Genomic DNA, 19,020 nt, shown 5'->3' on the forward strand with positions numbered 1-19,020 from the left:
CATTTATTGAGCACCTACTGTGTGCCAGGCTGTGGGATCTGGTGCCATTTGCAATGAGTCTGTGGTCCCCATTTTCACAAAGAAAATAGTCTTAGAGAGACTGACAGGCCCAAGATCTCACACTTGTGTCTATTTGACACCCAGGGTTCTAACTAAGGACATCTCAGAGCCCCATCAACCTGCCCTGCCTCAGAACTCCCCAGTCAACCACTCGTTGTGTACCCCCAAACCAGGTCCTTCAATCCTTCAACCCGATACCCCTGGTCATCTCCCCCAAAGGCCCCGCTGATTCAGTTCCTCTCGGGAACTTTCATTTCTATCCCTTTGTACGCGTTACTGTCCTGCTACACAGACGGCCTACTCACTCCCACGCATGCCCCAGAGGCCTCGGCAGGAAGGGCAGAGAGGAGCAAGAAGGCATCGCAACTGTCCTCCCGGACCCAGGCCCCCAGGCCCTAGAGGTCTTGCTCCCGCCGGGCGAAGTTCCGAGCACAGCCACCAGATGGCGCCCGGCTCTCTCGGGCAGGGCTTGCAGTAAGGCTGTGCGGCCGCCAGATGGTGCTCGAGGCCGCAGCTCTGCGGGCAGTGCAGGGGACAAAGCGGAACGAGGAAGGCCCGCGGGTCCGAGCGCAGTCCGGGGAGCCCCCGCGCAAGTGCCTTTGCCACCACCGCCTCCAGCCCGCGCCATGATCCAGCCCTTGCCCCGGCTCTCTGTGCCCGCCGCGCTGGCCCTGGGATCGGCTGCTCTGGGCGCCGCCTTCGCTACGGGCCTTTTCCTGGGTGAGTAGGAGCGAGCTCGCGGCTCCCCCCAGAGATCCCGCTGGCGGGCTGGGCGGGGGCGAAGCCCGTGAACCCCCGGGGCTGGCTGCGGCGCAGGCTCACCCCTGACGCCCTGGAGCCCCAGGCCCTGACCCAGCACCCTTTCCTGCAGGGAGACGCGCACAGCGATTCCGGAGAGAGAAGCGCCTGCTGCCCCCCGAGGACAGCCCCCTGTGGCAGTATCTGCTGAGCCGCTCCTTGCGGGAGCACCCAGCGCTGCGAAGCCTGCGGCTGGTCAGCGGGGCCGGGGGCGGGAACCGGCGCCCACCCCCGGCCCCACGGATCCACGGATCCACGTGGTGGCGTGACCTTGGGCTGGGCGGGGACCCACTCTGCCCTTCCGTGTGCGCGGCTCCGCCCAGGCGCGGTGGGCGTTCCCTGGGAAGGGCGTTCCCTGGGCGGGCGGTGCCCGCAGCCACGCCCACGGAGGGGTTCCCGAACCGAACCGGGGCGGGCTTGGGGGACCAGCAGAGCCGGTGCGACCCTCTCCCCATCACACACACAGCTGACTCTGGAGCAGCCGCAGGGGGATTCCATGATGACCTGTGAGCAGGCCCAGCTTCTGGCCAACCTGGCGCGGCTCATTAAGGCCAAGAAGGCGCTGGACCTGGGTAGGGCACGCGGCCGCGATCGCTGGGTGTCTAAGTCACCGGCCACCTCCCCACTGTGCCCTGAGCCTACCCTTGTCCTTGTCTGCAGGCACTTTCACAGGCTACTCAGCCCTGGCATTGGCCCTCGCACTGCCCCCGGCCGGGAGCGTGGTGACCTGCGAGGTGAACCCTGGGCCCCCGGAGCTGGGGAGGCCCCTATGGCGGCAGGTGAGTGTCCCTCGCCAGGTGCCTGGAGCCCAGCCACTCCTCTCCTCGCTCCAGGAGAGGGGACATGCTGGCTCTGACCCCACTCCTCCCGCAGGCTGAAGAGGAACACAAGATTCACCTTCGGTTGAAGCCCGCCCTGGAAACCCTGGGTGAGCACCGGGGTGGAAAGGGCCTTGGCGCCATTTCCCAAATAGGGCCATCGGGTGCAAGCTAGTGACCAGGTCCTCCGGACGGGCTTGGGGCAATGACAGCCCTCCGCTTCCCAGCCTCACGGTATGCGGCCACAGCGTCCTCGAGGCCGGAGTCCCTGAGTGGTCACAGCACCTGAACTGGCCTGGGCAGGGGCTCCGGCCACCGGGACCGTAGACTCAGCCACATCTGCCCTCTCCCATCCCCACCCCCCGCAAGATGAGCTCCTGGCCGCGGGCGAAGCTGGCACTTTCGACATAGCCGTGGTGGACGCCGACAAGGAGAACTGCACCGCCTACTACGAGCGGTGCCTGCGGCTGCTGCGACCGGGAGGCGTCCTCGCTGTGCTCAGTGTAAGGAAATTCTAGGGGCGAAGGAAAGATCCTGGGGCTGGGAGTCTAGCCCTGGGCTCCTCCCTGTCCCGCCCCCACAGCTCCACCAGGACTCAAATAAGCTCCTCCCCCAGCGGGTCTGGGTGGGGGGGCCTCTCCCTGCTGATTGTCCCCAGTCCTCGCCCCGCCTCCGGTTCAGGTTCCCCTGAGGCCCCGCCCCCGTGACGCCCCGCCCCCCGCAGGTCCTGTGGCGGGGAGAAGTGTTGCAACCCCAGCCGAAGGACCTGGAAACCCAGTGCGTGAGAAGCTTGAACGAGCGCATCCTGCGGGACGCCAGGGTCCACATCAGCCTTCTGCCCCTGGGCGACGGCCTCACCTTAGCCTTCAAAATCTAAGACTGGCCCCCAGCGATGGCCTCAACGGAAGGGACCTGGGAACCCCAGCTACCGGCCTTGAGTTTTAAACCTGTCAATAAAGTGGATCCTAGACACAACCTTCTGAGCTTCCATAAGGCACTGAAGTGGGTAAGAAGGGAAGGCCCGGCACAGACAACTTCTTGAGCAAAAGGGAGCCTTCAGGTTAGATGTTCACCCCTCCCTGGCCGTCCTGAGGGCCCTGGCACCAGGGCTGTGGCCCAACCACAGGAGCCTCCAGCTGACTAGAGGCTGGATGGATACAGTTTTAAGCGCCCTGGCCACGTACAATTGGACAGAGGACCCAGCTCCGCAGGTCTGCCTCTACTCCACAGGCTCTGGGGGCTAGGTGCTGGGTAGAGCCCACCTTGGTATCCCCCAGTTCCACATCTCTTCCTAGGAGGGTAAGTGAATGTTCAGTCCCAGCGCGGCTGAGACTACTGGGGAACCCTATCTGGGATCTGAAGGTTAATGCCAGTTCTCTGAACCAGACCACTTAGACCTGAGGACATCAAGGTTGACTGAAGTATATCCTGTCCTCTCCCTTAGGTCCTGAAGGTAAGGGACTGGGTGGGATCACTGGCCAGAGAAGTGTGAAGCAGACGGAACTATAGGTATGGTAACTTTTAACAAGTAACCAGAGGAAGATAGAAAGTTAAGCACCAACATCTATGAGCAGAGGTGGAGAGGGAGCTAGGTGCCTTCCTTTTGTTTAAACCTGCCCCAATCCTGTAGGAGGATGTCCATGCCGCAGGTGACAGTCAGGCTCAGGTATTTAAGTGTTCTTTCCACTAACACTGCCTCAGGCAGAAACGGCCTCAGCCCAGAATACAATTAGGTTTTAGTACCACCTGGTTAGGCCTGGATGGTGGAAGGGCACCTGAAGGACGCTAGAAGCAAAGCCACAGGAGCCCACAGGTGGCAACTTTCATAATCCTACAGGTCCTGGCAGTAAACCTATCCTCTCCCCCACTCATAAAAGCACATTAAGATGGACATGGGTGGACAGGTCCAAATTTCTCTACATAGACCTTTGGCAACTCGCTTATGCCACACTTCACAACATATGGTTGGTTATACCCCAGTCCAGAGTACTGAACCAGGTGAACTCCAGCCACATCATGAGGGTGGGCCACCAGGTAGCTAAGGGGCAGGCGGCCATCCAGGGGACTGCAGGTGTTGCCAGGCGCAGTAACCGGGTTTCCTCCCCGCCCACCACCAGCAGTTTGAGACTGCTGGTCTATTTCATACTTATGTATCCCAAAAGCACAAGAGGTACTTTCACAGGCAGCTTTTCCTGTTTTTCTTACCTAGCAATAGGTCCTGACTCAAATAAATTGGTTCAAATGCCAACTTTCTGCCACCATTAAGTCACATGTGCCTGATTCACTCAGGCCAGTCCAGCCAGTCCCTTAGGACAGTGAGACCAGGACTCTTTGTGCTAACCCAGACTTCTAATTTCTCATCATGTTCCTAACCAGGAAATTTTCACTTTTTGGGTAGTAAGCCTCAAAGTACATTTTATCTGTTCTGTGCTTCAGGTCTGTATTGAATTCGTTGAACAAATCTCCCCCTTCTCTAACCTTTGTTCCCATCCTTCAAACTAATCCTCCCATCAAAAAACTTGTTCTTTCCTACTTTTCCAACCAAAATTACCTATTAATTTCTATCATTCTGTCCAAGTCCAGATGAAAGCCAAGGGCCACACAGACTGAAGGCGTTGCCTCTGGTCCCAAACTTGGGCTCAGAGCTTTTCAGTCAGGAAAATGAGTAATAACATCTCACTGGGCCCACAGACTCCCCTCTCAGTCCTTCCAGATCTGGATACGGTCTACACCTTACTTCATTTCCCTACTCCTAGTCTCATCCCAGGGCCTAGTTCGTTTTCCATAGCAATAGCTCGCAGGGGTATGGTATGTGTATATAACTTTTTAGCACCACCCTTCATCACTTACTCTCCAACCCTTCCTGAGAGTAAGTTAACAATGATCCAATGTAATTTTGTACAAACTTAACAGCTGAAGATGTAAAAGGCATAAATCCTTATTTTACTGTGGTCTAAAAAGCTCAGAGTTACTCTAGGGACATTGAGACGTTTGTGGCACAGGTTTTGGTAAAGAGCAAAATGCTCACTGGAAAAAAATTATTAGCTAGGTAACCAGGGAGATTTGACCCCAGCTAGCAAATTTTTAACTCCGCAAATACTTGGAGTCATTAATTATGTATAGTTGTTTTATTCATAATTTGTCATGTTTTAGGATACCAAAAGTGACTCTAAATGGTTGAATTTAACAAGAAAAATTTAACCTCATCTTAAATCTGCTGATCCATTTCATTCAACGGCAATATTCAATGTTAAAAGGAACATAAAAACAACATGCACACAACTGCACAGTTTTCATAAAGGTCTATTTCATTATTGGTGGGTAGCGCATTTAACAGTTAAATACATTAAATAATGTATAGGTGACTGCACGACTGCAGTATTGGTAACTAGATAGATAACCAATTCAACTAGAAACCAGCTAACAAGTAACTGTCTACATATTTAAAACACAGCTCTTGTTTAGCTCATCCTTTGTTTTGATCACCTTCTTGGAGGGAAAAAAGCCTGCTGGTCACACTGGAAATATATTAAGGCCAAATCTTCTGATATCCACTCTGAGGTTGCTTTCAGCTGGATTAAGCCTCCAACTCCAGGGCAAGCCCCAGTTTGTGGCCACCAGCATTAATGCTCTTCCCATCCACCAGAGCAGACAGTGTAAGCTTCACACCTGTAAACAAAAACCAGGACGTGCATGAAACACCTCACAAGAGCCTGCAGTCTTTTTTAATACTCCAGAGCTTGCCTGTCACTTTTCCGCAACCTGTCAGATGACCTACTAGTGCCAGCCACCAGAGGGCACTTGGGAGAATCTGAGATACCAGAGAGAATTCTGTTGGCACCATCCCAGGTTAAGGTATGAAGTCTCAGAGCATAAAATGTTAATAAAGTACAAAGTGCTCTAGAAAATGCAATAATGGTCAACATGCTATCAGAACTATAAGAGACTAAAAGACATCATAATTGAATCCTAGAAAGAAAAAACTACAATAAAGAAACATTCTGGGGACAAGTGGGGAAATCTGAATAGACTAGTACATACTAGATATTATTAATGTTAATTTTCTTAGCTGTGACAATGGTATTGTAGTTATAAAGAAAAATGTCTTGCCCGGCCAGCGTGGTTCAGGGGTTGAATATCAACCTATGATCCAGGAGACCGCAGTTTGATCCCTGGTCAGGGCACATGCCCAGGCTGTGAGCTCGATCCCCAGTGGGGGGGTGCAGGAGGCAGCCAACCAATGACTCTCATCATTGATGTTTCTCTCTCCCTCCCTTCCTCTCTCTGAAATCAATAAAGATATATTTTTTTAAAAAAAGTCTTAGGATATGCATGCTAGGGCTGATGTGTCTACATCTCTGTAAAACATACGTTTAAATAATGCATAAGGGCAAGTGAAAGAAGGGAAAGGATTATGTATACAGACATGGAAAGATAAATGGGGTGAATGTGGGGAAAGGCATATGGGTGTTCAAGGCACCGTTCCTTTCTTTAGGTTTCAAAATAGTCAAATTAAAGGTCTGGGTGAAAATCCCTATTTGAAGGAGGCAGCAGTCCCAGTGCTTTAGTAGAGCCTTACAATCAAAGTGGTGGTTCAGGAACCAGGGACACTGGCATCACCTAAAAGCTTGTTGGAAAGACAGAACTCCTCATCCCAGACCTGTGAGAACAGCATGTGCATTTTAATAAGGTCCCCAAGGTGATTCATGCACACACTGAAGTTTGAGAAGTAATGCTCAAGAAAACACAGCAAGGCTCAAAATACTGTGTAAAGTAAATGAGATTAGAGAGACCAAACAACCAAAGCAACGAGTGAACTTTGGTTGAGGAAATAAAAATGACTGCAAGACATCTCAGGTACAAGTGAGGAAAGTGAACAGAGAATGGACATTAAATAATAAGATGGTATCACTGATCATTTTCTTAGGTGTGATAACAGTATTGAGTTATGCAAACAAGAGAATGTTCTTATTCTGAGGAGACACATGCTTACGCATTTAGGGAAGTGTCAGGATAGCTGCAACTTCCAAACAGCCCAGCAAAAAAAGGGGAAGAAATACAAAATTTTAACCAAAAGTAAACACGTGTTCATTGTACTCTTTGGTCAATTTTGCATGATTGAAAGATTTGCAAAATAAGAAATGAAAACTAATTTCTAAAAGACTATCAGAAAAATCCTACTTTATCAAGAATACTTACCAGGCCTCAGAGTCTGAGTGTAGCCCACTCCAATTAGACTAGAGTTGTTGACTTTTGCCTAAAATAAAATGCAAAAACTATTATGAAAAATTTTTGAAAGGAGACAAAGCTCCTACATGTTTCCCTATCTTGCAATTATAAATTGTCCGGGCTTTTTATTCACATAATAAAACGTAATATTGTTATTAAGCCAAACAAAAAGCAGGTGCCACTTAATTCTTGTCCATTAAACTCCAAGTCAAATTGTCAGGACACAACACTCATCATATCTACTGGAATGTGTCTTCAGACCCCAAATTGTCCACACAGCCCAAGAGCCTAAGCACTCTCATGAGAATCATCCCAGCCCTGGCCAGTCTTGCTCAGTGGTTAGAGTGTCTGCCCACAGACTGAAGGGTCCCAAGTTCGATTCCGACCCAGGGAATGTACCTCGGTTGCAGGCTCAACCCCCGGCCAGGCCGGCGCACAAGCAGGAGGCAACCAATCAATGTCTCTCTCTCCCTCCCCCTTCCACTCTCTGAAAAAGCAATGGAAAAAATGTCCTCAGGTGAGGATTAAAAAAATAAAAAGAATCACCTTTGTTGAGTCTAATCTAACAAAAGACACGCCAAAATGTGGCGAGTGGAAGTCCACCCGGCCCACTAGCTGTATGATACAGCCTCAAAGTGTGGGATGTGAAGTTTAAATTTGTGACTTTGACACACACAGTACTTTCAAGAGTCGTCCTAAAGAGCCAAAACCATCAATGTTCAAAATCTCCAAATGCCAAGTACTTCCTCTAATAAGACTGACTAAATCCTTCAACCTCACATTCTCACACTTCTCATTAATGCCCCTGGGTCTTGGTTGTAACGAGACTGTGTATGGGAAGACATGCCAATGGGGTGTCATTACCCATCCAGTTCCCTGCCTACCTTGCACAATTTTATTATTTTGGGATTTAGTCACAGACCTTCAAGGGCTCAAAGGAACCCTTGAGAGCAAGACATGGTAAGGAGTAGCTCCATTCTCTCCCACTAATATCATTAAGCCACCTCCAGTGCCTAGGTTGCTCTTTGCTCTTCAGCATTTTGAGTGTTATTGTAACACTCAAAACAGTGTTGGAAATGATTTGATATCTACACTCTTTTACAAAGTGTAACATCAAAACAGCCCAATCCAGAGACAGAAACAATGTAATTATACAGGCAAAGTCACAGAAACAGCATTTATATTGAATTGGTACTACAGCCAAGTCCTCGTGAGCCACCAATGACCATGTGAGTTGTCTCAAAAAGAAATGTACCACCAGTGACCGTCTTGTGCCCAACAAATCTAAAAGCCTCAGAAATTGGATTCAAGTTCCTACTACTTTAGAACAGGAGTCAACCATGAAACTGTGATGCAGCATGTAAGCAATGCTTCAGGTGATGCCCGACTGGGGCAACAGCAGTACTACTTAGGTGGGAAATGGTACATTTCCAAATAACCCCCAGGAATCACTCAATGGCACACAGGTCTCAAATTCCCTTCCCATTTTAGACTGTAAGAGAGTTACATCTTCTGCTGGCCTTCAATCTGTGACAGTGCCAAACATACATCTGAAGAGAGTTAACAATATAGCTACCAGAGAGTAGTGTGCTATGTGAATCCTGCTACAGCGCAATTAGAAACAGAAAAAGGAAAAATAAATGAATCACCGCCTTTCCAATGGGAAAAACATTCTGGGTGTTTCTCATTCTCTCTGATGACAACTGTGCTGCCCAGCCGGGCGTCGCTCAGCGGTTGAGCATCGACCTGGGATCCAGGCGATCGGGGTTCAATTCCTGGTCAGGGCACATGCCCGGGTTGCGGGCTCGATCAATGACTCTCTCATCATTGATGTTTCTATCTCTCTCTCTCCCTCTCCTTTCCTCTCTCTGAAGTCAATAAAGCTGTGTTTTAAAAAAAAACAATAAAAAAAACCAAAACTGTGCTAAGATAAAACAAGAATGGGGCTAAAACTTAACTGCCTAAATTATTAAAACATTGTCCTCAGGAATGAAGATCACTTTATGTAACAAACAATTCTCATGGAAGGTTTAACTTTCTTTCATTTCCAGTACATTGGGTACAGGCAGTCCCTGACCTGTAAACAACTGACACACAGGAACAGCTGCTGATGTGCCTGAAATTGGAGCCAGCCCCTCTACACCCTGAGATACTGCACTCCCTCCTACTCCAACCTACAATGACTGAAGGAATAAAGAGCCTAAGGACAGGACTAGGGTGGCCATCCAACTCAGCCAACCTGGGATGAGGGGGGAGTCCTTGGGATGCAGGACTTTCAGTGCTAAAGCTAGGAGAGGCCCAGGCAAAGCAGTATGAGCTAGCTGGTCACCCTAGACAGGAAGGAAATCAAAAGACATGCAGTCGTATCCTGGCTCTACTACTCCCTTCCATCCCTTCCTAGTAGTGGTTTAAGTCCTTTCTCCAAGTTTTGGTTTCTTTAACTGCAAAATGGCATGTACACATCAAATCTGAAGATCTTTTGTAAACCATAAAAAGATCAAGTCAAAGTATCAATTGAAGTACACGCCCCACAGCAGGAATGAGAACTGCCCAGGACCAAAAAACACTGACTTCCCTGGGCTTAGCTAGGGCTCAGCGTTACTATTTATACACTTTTGAGGCTAAACTATGGCGACCTAAATATGAAACTTCTAACACTGTCTCCATAAAAAAGCAGTATTCAAAGTTCTAATCCCAATCTGTGTGTAAACTGGGGATAGTGTGAACCACAGTTCATATTCTCAACATAATTCAATATACCCAAAGATTAATTCCCACAACCAAAAATCCCATATATTTTAAGCCCATAGTACTCACAGAAATGGAAGCAGTGGGATCCAACTGATATTTAGCTGCAATGCCAAAGCGAGTGCAGTTGGTACCTGAAGTCCAAGCAAGGTTTACTGAAGTGTCAAGATCTTCACATACTTTCTGATAAATTGAGCCTCCAAATTCTGTCCCATCATTGCTATAAGATATTTTAAATTAATAAATCTAGAACAGACAATGTAATATATCTAAGACACTAAGTTGATATTATAGCAGTATTACATTTAAATAAAAGCTATTGCTCACATGGGTCTCTAGTGCTCCACTGAAAACTTTTATTTTAAAAGGTCTTTTCCCAACCTATGTCCAAAAACAAGGATTGATGAAATAAACCCAGCGGAACTACCAGTCACTAACAATAATGTAGAATACATAATGCTATAGGAAAGTGATCAAAATATATTAAGGGGGAAAGGATTATAAAACCATCTTTTCAGTATATATTTTACGTATATACACATATAAAAAGGTGAAACACGAAAACATTAACAATTAACAAAGATTACATACCTACATGGTAGGATTATGGGAAATTTTGGTTTTCTTCCTTATACTTCTACCATTTACCAATGCATTATTTTGTTATAAGGGGGAAAATTCTCTCTCAGTCCTTTTGACATATACACCTACTTTGGGTTAGGTAAAAACACCACACATTTCAGACAATCCTATCAAATCAGCACCTCACATATCAGGAACAAATAAGCCAAACAAATGCACTGGAAGAATCTGGCAATGTCTTAGCCTCTTCTAAAAATACAAAGCACATCAAGCCTCGTATGAAATGAACATTTACTCTCTCAGCACCAAAAGTCAGACTAATATTTTTAAATGTTCACTTTTGATGGGCACCTAAAAATACCCAAGGATGATCTCTTTATGTTAAGAGAAATCCTTTAGGTTTGACCTAGCTTAACAAGAAATGACAAGAGACATCAATGTCATCCTAAGGTTTACATCATAATATCCCACGAAAGAAATACTCACACATTAGTGTGTAGCTGGAAGTCCCCAGTCCTGTAGCCCACTGCAAAGTTATTCCTTGTCAGCTTTGATTTGGCACTGTCAAAAGTCATCTGGTATCCAGCAAGCCAGCCCTCATAACCAAAAACAGCTGAACCATGGATTGCAGGTCCAGCAAAATCAAAGTCAACATCGCAACCAAGGTTTATACATTCCCTCTTGTAAGAAGACTTGATTTTACCACTTTTCTTTCTGGAAAAAGAACAAACTGACTTAAAACTGATGCCAGTGGGAAAGATTTACATAACTTCTGCACAGAAGGCACACAACAGACTCAGATAAACTGCAGCATAACTGGAGCAAAAAAAGGTAGCAGGATAGTCATAACAGGCAAAATATATATATACAAGTGTTTTGTCTTAAAGGGTGTTTGCTGGTTTCTGTCCTGCAAGAGCTGCATTTAATACCAGTCTCTGCAGATGACACTCATCATGATCTCCGCTACTCAAACTGATAGTCACTGAACCTGGTTTCAAAGAATAATGCAGAAAGGATATTCAAGTAGTATCTGCAAACATTTTGTGATTATTTCTGGTATGACATTTTTCATCATTTGTGAGCTGATGGCCATTTTATGAAAGACACTGAGAGTCAGAGGAAATCACCACCCAACTAGAAGAATTATCAGGATGTTTCATTAACAAGGATCAAACTGATGCCTTAGTAAGGGAGAAACCAACAGACACACCACCTCAGTATGATCTATTAAACCTGGACATCTTTGCACCTTTTTAAAGTCTCTTGAGCATTTTTAAATAAAAATAAGTTCTGGCTTTAAAAATAATAAAAAAATAAAAAGTATATATAGTTCACAAATTAAAAGACAAAGGCACATGGGGTAACTAGACTGCCACCACCACAAGAAGGCTGCTCTGCATAACTGGAAATCAGTCAGAAAAGCATATTAGAAACATGTTAATTACCTAAGTTAGTGCCACAATGAAAAGAGGCAAATATCTGAAGGCAAGCCAATGACAGCCACCATAGTGTTCATGCTTCAAAGGCAGAAACAAATTTGTCACAAGGCAGCTGGGCAAGCTCTCAAACAGTAAATATGCATCTTTCCTAAGTATAGATAAGAAGAGTGCTTTTGAATTTAAAGCAAATAAAAATGTCCATGCTTACCCCGTGTTTGGTGAAAAAGTTGTATCGAATGTCAGTTTCAAACCTTGACAAATCTGTTGAAAGAAAAAGGAATGTTTGCAGATTTCCTTTCTGAAATACAAAAATAAAATAACTAACACTAAAGCGCATTTTCAAAATGTTACCTGGTCTTCGATTGCAATTTCTGTTCCCAGAGTGTTATCAGTGTTCCATTTCTCTGTGAAAGTCAGACCATACTCACACCATTTATATTTGGTCTCCAAGGTTCCGGTAACTTTACCAGTGTCTGTATTAGATGAACCAGATGTTGAGAATTCCTATTAAGACAATAAATAACTTCATGAACTTTCTCATAAGCATTTAAGAATCCACTGACTACCTTACACACACAAAACCCTAAAACACAGTATCTTTGCTAATCCTTTTTTCTACCTTGATGAATATTCCTACCTACCCTCTACTCCTCGGTATATACAATAGTGAAAAATTAGCCTGTAAATTACTAACTGCTACCTTACTTAGCTGATGTTTCCAACCAATCACAACTTAATCTGTATCTAATTCTCAAGTAAACAAGGAACTGTACACCTTTCAAGGAAACTTCTAAGATGATTTTATTTAGGATTCAAAAATCAGTGTGGGGGAGTGTAGGGGGTGGGGAGAATGTTTTGGCACTGCATCCAATATACCTGATATTGAATAAAACATTAAATAAGTCACTATAGTTATCACAGACCCATTATAATCTAAGCTTATAATAATACTGTATTTATTACAAAATGTTTCCTGGAAGTCCTTAAAGGGAAAGCATACCACTGTAGGAATTCATACCACGAACAAATGATTGTTTTTCTAAATTCTTAGGTAATCCCAATATTGTTTCTGTGAGATAAAAAGGATCTTCACCAGGTTTCATGCCTTTCCAACCATCTTTCACATTCTCATTAAAAAGGAAGAGAAAAAAGTAGGGGGAAGGAGTTATAGGAGATTTACTCTACAACTGATTTATCTCATGCAGAATATAAACTATATTATGTACAATAGATGACACCAGTAGAAAAAATAATCTATATGTAATCTTATGTTTATAGCAAATATAAATAACTTGTAAATCCCTAATTGCACACCAACTAAAAAGGAAGGTATAATATGAAGGAGGGCTTATCTGAGATTTTAAATCTGCTACAGCTAACCCAGAAATCTAAGAATCTTTCAGAGCTCAGTATACAGGCAGGCAACTGAAATCTTCCAAGATAAAATATTAAAAAGCCCTCTGCAGATTCTGACTCACAATTTGTCTGCTAATAATGGCTTTGGCCACTGGAAAGCCACTTCTAAAGAAGACAGGTGATCTGAACTACTAAGAGAACTTCAACCTGAAATTGTGATACCTGCAGAGGAAACATCAAACACTGTGCAACAGGAGAAAATGCCAATCACCCTTCACTTAGAAAACAGAACATTTGCCTAACTATTGCTCTACAGTGAAGCAGAGAAAAGCCTTAGGTCTTATACACTATCTCCTGAAATTAAATGTTTTCATTAATAGGAATTTCAAGTCAAAGCTTGGCAGTCAATGTCCATACTAAAAAAACACTAGCCCTAGCAGGTTTGGCTCAGTAGTTAGAGCATCAGCCCATAGACTGAAGGGTCCCAGGTTCGATTTCGGCAAAGGGCACAGCTCGTACTTCGACTGCAGACTCGATCCCCGTGTCTCTCTCACATTGGATGTTTCTCTCTCCCTCTCCTCTCCCTCCCACTCTCTCTGAAAAGCAATGGGAAAAGAAAATATCCTCAGGTGAGGATTTAAAAAACAACAACACTGGTATGATGTTAGAAAAGAACACTAGCAATCAAGTTAGGAGTCCTGGCATCCATTTGTCGTTTGCTAAATGAAACACTGAGGAAGACACTTAACTTTTCTGGGACTCAGCTTCTTCATCTATTCCCTAAAGGATTAAACTAAAGTGACACTGTGAGAGCTCTGCACATTTTCATGTGCTCTACACAAAAGGAAAGCATTATTAAAACTACACTGAGCGTGTTCTTCTAGCAGATACTTGAATTGGGGAGTATGTATGAGTAGCTACTATTATTCCTGAGTGACACTGATTAATGATTCTTGAGGCCCCACCCCGCCATCCGTCAATCCTTAGATTACGAGCTCAAGACACAAAACCAAGATCACACTGTGGAACCAAAACTGGGCCAGATCACACCACTGGCGGAGCTTAGGCCCTTCACTTCATCACCAGACATTTAGGCTTCTACGTTCTGGGATGGCCTGGACATTTCAGCAGTTCAGGTGAGAAAACAGAACCAGCCATTCATGGGACTTATTTGGGGCCAGGTACTTAGTATAAGTAAGATCAGTACCATACTTGTTGAACTATATACAGAGTAAATGGAAACAAAAACATACTATAGTATATATAATCGAGCTCCTATGCAACCTTCATGATCTTAAACCTAATTTCATAAAACTTTCCTTAACCCTGTCCACAATAAGCCTTTCCAACAAAGATTTGACGTATCACACAATCTAGTACTAAATATACTTCTCTAATTTTTCCCCAGTTTAAAGTTTGTCTCTCCAACCAGCAAATAGGTTTTTTTTTAAACACAAAGACTGAGTCTTTTACCTTTTTTTTTGGAGGCTTTTTGTGTTTCAATACTTAGCAAGTGTTAATAAGGGGCCTCAGTGGGAACACAAGAAAATAAATCCTAAGAAACTGCTCTGAAACATGTTACATTAAACCAGTAAGTCACTCAACCACACTGAATACTTAGGCTTCCTTTAGGACCAAAAAAACCAACTGACAGGCATGACAAATATAAAAACCCAGAAACCCAAGTCTAAGCATTAAGAAACAACAACAGTTAATTTTAATACCAGTTATATGCACTAAGAAAACTAACAACTACAGCAAGAATTTATCAGAATGACCAATAATATTCAATATGCACACACTATATCCTATACCTCAAACAATCTCAAAAAAATTTAGAGGGAGAAAATATTACACAGAACTAAATTTTACTTTACTCCCTTTGGGGGAATGTTAGGCAGAATCAAGACATCCAATACCAAAATATTAACCTTTTTAAAAATACTCAAATCAAGATTCTGTGAATTCACAAAATACATGTGGAAATCTTCCCCAAGGAGGGCTGCTAGAATATGACGATTATATAAATGATTAGTGCACTCAAATTACGAGTTACTGAATACTTTTATGCCCAGAATTCTTAATGCTTTTAATAGACATTGAAAGAAAGGGTTATGAAAAAGTACAACAGGTTCCCTGCCTTCAAGCTTATTATCTTACTGAGTCCCACATGACCAGTGTATTTACTGAGTTCCTTGTAAATACAGCAAAAGACCACATGAGAAAAGACCAAAGCCTAAATAAATCAAGTTACATGCAAATCCCTTTAAATAAAATTAACTTCTGCCTTTTCTTTACAATAAAACAGGTGGGTAGACACTTTCTGTTTTGAATATTTTATAGGTACGAAATTATATAAAGGCTCATCAGAACTTAGATTTAGGTATCTAACACTCACCACGCCACTGCATGACTTTGTTTTCACGTCCAGTTTCACCAACCCAAAACCTTAGAGAGCAAATTATAACAAAATGATTCTTTTGTATAATAAATGCATACCAATAGTTGACTATACAGTAAAAAAAGAATCAAGAATTCACATATTGGGGGGTGGGGATAAAAACATATGTTGAAAAACAATACTTAAGCAAAATTTTAAATTATTCTATGTAAACTGACATGTAAAGAACAGAACATCTCTGCAGCTTTGCCTAGTGTTTTGTGCTTTGGTGTATTATCTGGAACACACAAAAAGGGCTTTCAAACCACTTTCAAACCTAAAATCAGAGAATGAATTCAAATCTCAGAATAGCCAATAGTTTATTATAATAGACATTTGGAACATTTATCCAAAGGCATTATATCTCCCCCTTGGGGATTAATAGCCTAAACAACGGAGAGAATGATCTAAAGTAGAAAAGGGGGAAGAGGAGGTGTGGACCCGAATCTTTAAGAAAAACAAAACCTTGAGAAAGTCCATAATCTGATAGGAGTCACCTCCAAAAAAGCAAAACATTAATACATAATAACAACAACAGTAATAATTCTAGTCAAACAAGGCCTCAACTACATCTGAAAGAAATGAAAGCACATCTGTTTTTTTCTTAAAGGTAACATCCTTGCACTATAGTTTAAGAATACTGGAGGAAACTGGGATGAAGGGGGATGTGGACTATTACAGAACAATTCTAACAGAAATTTATCTAAAATGTATCCAATAGAAGAATTAATGCAGCAAGATATTTACAATTTGAGAAATGAATAATTTCACTATGCAATCCAAACACATATTTTCACTTCTGATCTAAAAAATATTAAAAGGTCTTACCAAATCCTTTGTTGAAAATATCTCTGGCAGCTTTGCCAAGGTCAGCATATGATGGAGGAATACACATTGCTGGTGGGAAGAAACATTAGTGTTAATGTTCCTGTTCTCCACTTTCTGTCTAAGAATTAGATTATGACCCACTACTATCTTTGCTATCTTTAAACTCAAACAGTCCAATAAAAAAATAAAAAACAAATAAAAGCAGTTCAATTTGTTGGAATGTTTTTGATACCACCACAAGTTACCATAAAACTGTACTCTATCGATCCATTAGGGAGATATCACCAACAAACGCTTATTTCTAAAATGGATAACCACAGTAAGTGACTATACAAAGTTGAGAAATTCCTTCCAAAAGAAAAACAGACTTTCTACTCCTAAATTTACAGTACCTATAGCATCACCTCCTAGGATGGGACTAGTACAAAGAGTCAAACCTCAGACAGGGCCCTCTCCCCCAATATACCCCTTAGTATCCTCACTGAGGTCAAAACTACCATTCTGGAGTGGGAAGGGAAAGGTACACAATACTCTGGGAACTTAAAAGTTGGAACTTAGAAGTAATACGTCCATCTGTGTTCCATTCAAGTGTCTCCACCTACTAAATATCAAGTGGCACTTTAAACATATTAACATGATGCTGAAGTCCTCAGCCAGGGCCGTCGGGTTTGAGGCCAGCAATCCGAGCCAACGCCAGCTCATTCATTCTACAAAGCGGGTCCACACCCTCAGGAGCACGTGTAACGACCTTGCGCTCTCACGGACGAGTTACTTCCTCTAAAAAAGTGACTGACCCAATCCTCCAAAAACCGAGTCCTGCAATTATTAACTTTTTGCTTTCGAGTTCCTCCAAGTCCCACCCAAAAGCTAAAGGTGAACGCAGTCACAGACCAACTACCCTGGCCTAGTCCCTTTATCCGAAACCCAACAGCCCAGCCCCTCCTCTGCAGAACCAGGAGGTGAAGGCAGGTGGAGTGGCTACCGAAAAGAGCCAATTCCTAAGTTCTTAAGAGAGATGGAGGGAAAAGAGCTGCGGTTATCTGGTCGACAGGCTCCGACTCCCCGGCGCCCACCGCCCCATCCCGCAGGGTCCCTGCTCTACTTACGCCGCGCGCAGCTCTGACCGTAGGTCGCCATGGCGAGGCCGCGGGAAGAGGTGGTCTGCGGGAAGGACAAGAAGTGCGGTCAGCGGAAGGAAGAAGGGGGTAAAGGGGCCAGGAGGGGTTCTCAGGCCGCGAGGGGCGCGAGGCCGCGGGGCAGCGCGGCCATCTTAGGGACCCAGAGCCGACCACAGTCCCGCTCGGGCCTCCCGTTTGGCCGCCGGGGCCTAGGCCCCCAGGCCCGAGTGAGGCGGTTGCGGCGATACCTAGTGGTCTCCTGATGGGGGGCCGTCGCCGCCGCTCCGCTCGCAGCTGAGGCCGCTCGGCTCGCTGGGTGTCGGGCTGCGGCTGCCGCGGCTGGAGGGCGAACTGAAGGAGACACCGTTCCGCCCGCCGCAACCCAGTCCACCCCCGGCCAGGACCCAGCCGCCCTCCCCGGGGCTGTCTACCGCGCCTGTCCCCACAGCGCCGCCCGCTGCCCGCTCCCACCTGCTCCGGAACGGCCGCGGAGACCAACGGCACCCCCGCCCCCTGGCTGGGCCGCCTCGGCCCGACGGCGGGGGCCGGAGAGGCAGGAGCTGCGGGACCCGCGGTCAGGCAGCGACGAGGGCAGCCCCCGACGCGAGGGGGCGGGGAACGGCGGGTGTAACGCGGCCGGCACCGCGCGGGCGGAGGCCCCGCGCGCGCTCGTCAGGGGCGGGGCGGGGCGCCAGGCGGGTGCCCGCGCGGGGCTGGGCGCGGCCGCACACCCTCCGGGTCACGTACACCTCCCCGACTCCCTTCCCCGGCTGTGGTTCCCGAGCCCCGCGCACAGCCCCCGGCTAGGGCATGGGCAGGGAGTCAGCTGAGCGTTTTCCCCGTGTGCCCTGAGCAAGAGCAACGTGCGCTCCTGAAACACAGGCTCTCCAGGCTCGGGGGAAGCGAGCGGGCGCCGGGCACCACCTGCAGCCCCTCGCGCCCTCCCTTCCTCCGTCCGCCCCCAAGGCGGTGTAAGTGCCATTGCCGGGCGGGGCCCCGCCTGAGAGGCTCCTGGGGCCGCCCCTCCCAGAACAAACTCGGGCTAGGCTCGGGCTGCCGCGCCCCTTTCCCTGGCTTTCGCCCGAGGGATCCCCTTCCGCCGCCTCCTCGGGGTGTGGCGCCGGGACTGGGCGCACCTGGGCGGAGCGGGGCTGCCCGGCCGAGGCACGCGCGCCGCCGAGTTCGGGAGTCACGCCGACCAGGCGGGAGACGCTGCGCGCGGGCTCCTGGGCGTGCGGTCGAGAGCGGGAGCTAATGCGCCTCCTAACGAGAGACACGGAGTCACCGAGGCTCCGGACTCAGTCGCCAGTCTCAGCGATTTATCCCCTCCGGACCCCGGTTTTCTCATCTAATAAAATGGCAGGTTTAAAAGAAATGAAGTGGCGTTTTTTTATTTTTTATTATTGACAGTATTACAGTTGTCCCCCATTTCCCCTCCCTTGTCCCCGAGATGTTTTGTGTTTTTTAAATATATATATATATCAGAGAGAGGACGGGAGAGGGGGAGAGGGAAACGCCAATGAGGAGAGCCCCTGGCCGGCTGCCTCCCGCACGCCCCCTGCTGGGGACCCAGCCGGCACCCCGGGCGGGGGCCGGACCCCGAA

At 46.3% G+C, this 19,020-nt stretch overlaps 2 protein-coding genes across 3 annotated transcripts; one reads left to right on the forward strand and one right to left on the reverse strand.

The window, feature by feature from the left end:
* Positions 1-671: 671 nt before the first annotated feature.
* COMTD1 (catechol-O-methyltransferase domain containing 1) lies at positions 672-3,523 on the forward strand. Of its 2 annotated transcripts, none has more exons than XM_087824305.1 (7): positions 672-780; positions 932-1,053; positions 1,325-1,430; positions 1,519-1,637; positions 1,732-1,807; positions 2,010-2,179; positions 2,401-3,523. In XM_087824305.1, the coding sequence occupies exons 1-7, from the start codon at positions 687-689 to the stop codon at positions 2,551-2,553; spliced, it is 840 nt and encodes a 279-aa protein (XP_087680431.1). In that variant the 5' UTR covers positions 672-686; the 3' UTR covers positions 2,554-3,523. The 2 variants fall into 2 exon arrangements, with proteins under 2 accessions (XP_087680431.1, XP_016079589.1); XM_016224103.2 differs by having other exon boundaries at positions 1,732-1,786; positions 2,046-2,179.
* Positions 3,524-4,963: 1,440 nt separating this feature from the next.
* VDAC2 (voltage dependent anion channel 2) lies at positions 4,964-17,743 on the reverse strand. The gene is made up of 10 exons (XM_016224102.2): positions 17,665-17,743; positions 17,405-17,459; positions 16,299-16,367; positions 15,429-15,478; positions 12,026-12,178; positions 11,883-11,935; positions 10,722-10,949; positions 9,723-9,873; positions 6,876-6,933; positions 4,964-5,345 (listed from the first exon to the last, which is right to left on the reverse strand). The coding sequence occupies exons 2-10, from the start codon at positions 17,433-17,435 to the stop codon at positions 5,254-5,256; spliced, it is 885 nt and encodes a 294-aa protein (XP_016079588.1). The 5' UTR covers positions 17,436-17,459; positions 17,665-17,743; the 3' UTR covers positions 4,964-5,253.
* Between the last annotated feature and the right edge of the window lie 1,277 nt (positions 17,744-19,020).

Source organism: Miniopterus natalensis, chromosome 14 (genome assembly GCF_054644295.1).
Source record: "Miniopterus natalensis isolate mMinNat1 chromosome 14, mMinNat1.hap1, whole genome shotgun sequence".
Lineage (NCBI taxonomy): Eukaryota > Metazoa > Chordata > Mammalia > Chiroptera > Miniopteridae > Miniopterus > Miniopterus natalensis.